General features: G+C 51.6%; 1 protein-coding gene across 1 annotated transcript; it reads left to right on the top strand.

Annotated features, from left to right (window-relative positions):
* Positions 1-667: 667 nt before the first annotated feature.
* On the top strand, positions 668-1,651 carry LOC127849094 (uncharacterized). Its single transcript, XM_052381816.1, has one exon. The coding sequence runs from the start codon at positions 668-670 to the stop codon at positions 1,649-1,651; it is 984 nt and encodes a 327-aa protein (XP_052237776.1).
* The last annotated feature ends 748 nt before the right edge of the window (positions 1,652-2,399 follow it).

Below are 2,399 nucleotides of genomic sequence, written 5' to 3' on the forward strand. Positions count from 1 at the left end.
ACACCTACACTAACTCAATCCCCGTTCACTTACTCTACCCTGGCATAATCCCCGTTCACTTACTCGACCCTGGCTCAATCCCTGTTCACATACTCGACACTGACTCAATCCTCGCTCACTTTCTCGACCCTGGCTCAATCCCCGTTCACTAACTCGACGCTGGCTCAATCCCAGTTCACTTACTCGACACTGACTCAATCCCCGTTCACTTACTCGACCATGGCTCAATCCACGTTCCCTTACTCGACGCTGGCTCAATCCCCGTTCACATACTTGACCCTGGCTCAATCCCCGTTCACTTACTCGACCCTGGCTCAATCCCCGTTCACTTACTTGACCCTGGCTCAATCCCCTTTCACTTACCCGACCCTGGCTTAATCCCCGTTCACTTACTCGACCCTGGCTTATTCCCCGTTCACTTACTCGATCCTGGCTCAATCTACGTTCACTTACTTGACCCTGGCTCAATCCACGTTCACTTACTCGATCCTGGCTCAATCCCGGTTCACGTAATCGACCCTGGCTAAATTCACGTTCACTTACTCGACCCTGACTCAATCCCCGTTCATTTACTCGACCCTGGCTCAATCCCCGTTAATTTACTCGTCCCTGGCTCAATCCCCGTTCACTACCGACCCTGGCTCAATCCCCGTTCACTAACTCGACCATGGCTCAATCCCCATTCACTTACTCCACCCTGACTCAATCTACGTTCACTTACTTGACCCTGGCTCAATCCACGTTCACTTACTTGACCCTGGCTCAATCCCCGTTCACTTACTCGACCCTGACTCAATCTACGTTCACTTACTTGACCCTGGCTCAATCCACGTTCACTAACTTGAACCTGGCTCAATCCCCGTTCACTTACTCGACCCTGGCTCAATTCCCATTCACTTACTCCACCCTGACTCAATCTATGTTCACTTACTTGACCCTGGCTCAATCCACGTTCACTTACTTGACCCTGGCTCAATCCCCGTTCACTTACTCGACCCTGGCTCAATCCCCATTCACTTACTCCACACTGACTCAATCTACGTTCACTTACTTGACCCTGGCTCAATCCACGTTCACTTACTTGACCATGGCTCAATCAACGTTCACTTACTCTACCCTGGCTCAATCCCTGTTCACTTACTCGACACTGGCTCAATACCCGTTCATTTACTCAACCCTGGCTCAATTCCTTTTCACTTACTCAACCCTGGCTCAATCCACGTTCACTTACTCGACCATGGCTCAATCCACGTTCACTTACTCAACCCTGGCTCAATCCCCGTTCACTTACTCGACCCTGGCTCAATCCACGTTCACTTACTTGACCCTGGCTCAATCCCCGTTCACTTACTCTACCCTGGCACAATCCCCGTTCACTTACTCGACCCTGGCTCAATCCCCGTTCCCTTACTCGACCCTGGCTCAATCCCTGTTCACTTACTCGATCCTGGCTCAATCTCCATTAACTTACTCGATCCTGGCTCAATCTCCATTAACTTACTCGACCCTGGCTCAATCCACGTTCACTTGTTTGACCCTGGCTCAATCCACGTTCACTTACTCTACCCTGGCTCAATCCCTGTTCACTTACTCGACCCTGGCTCAATCCACATTCACTTACTCGACCCTGGCTCAATCCCCGTTCACTTAATCGACCCTGGCTCAATCTCCGTTCACTAACTCGACCTTGGCTCAATCCCCGTTCACATTCTCGACCCTGGCTCAATCCCCGTTCACTTACTCTACCCTTGCTCAATCCCCGTTCACTTACTCGACCCTGGCATCCATGTTCACTTACTCTACCCTGGCTTAATCCCTGTTCACTTACTCTACCCTGGCTCAATTCCTGTTCACTTACTCTACCCTGGCTCAATCCCCGTTCACTTACTCGACCCTGGCACAATACCTGTTCACTTACTCGACCCTGGCTCAATCCCCGTTCACTTACTCTACCCTGGCTCAATCCCCGTTCACTTACTCGACCCTGGCTCAATCCCTGTTCACTTACTCGACCCTGGCTCAATCCCTGTGCCCTTCCTCGACCCTGGCACAATCCCCGTTCACTAACTGGACCCTGGCTCAATCCCTGTTCACTTACTCTACCTTGGCTCAATCCCCGTTCACCTACTTGACCTTGGCTCAATCCCCGTTCACTTACTCTACCCTGGCTTAATCCCCATTCAGTTACTCGACCCTGGCACAATACCCGTTCACTTACTGGACCCTGGCTCAATCCCGGTTCACTTACTCGACACTGGCTCAATTCCCGCTCACTTACTCGACCCTGGCTCAATCCCCGTTCACTTACTCGACCCTGGCTCAATCCTGGTTCACTTACTCGACCCTGGCTCAATCCCCGTTCACTTACTCGACCCTGACTCAATGCACGTTCACTTACC

This window comes from Dreissena polymorpha, chromosome 10 (assembly GCF_020536995.1).
Source record: "Dreissena polymorpha isolate Duluth1 chromosome 10, UMN_Dpol_1.0, whole genome shotgun sequence".
NCBI classification, from domain to species: Eukaryota; Metazoa; Mollusca; class Bivalvia; order Myida; family Dreissenidae; genus Dreissena; species Dreissena polymorpha.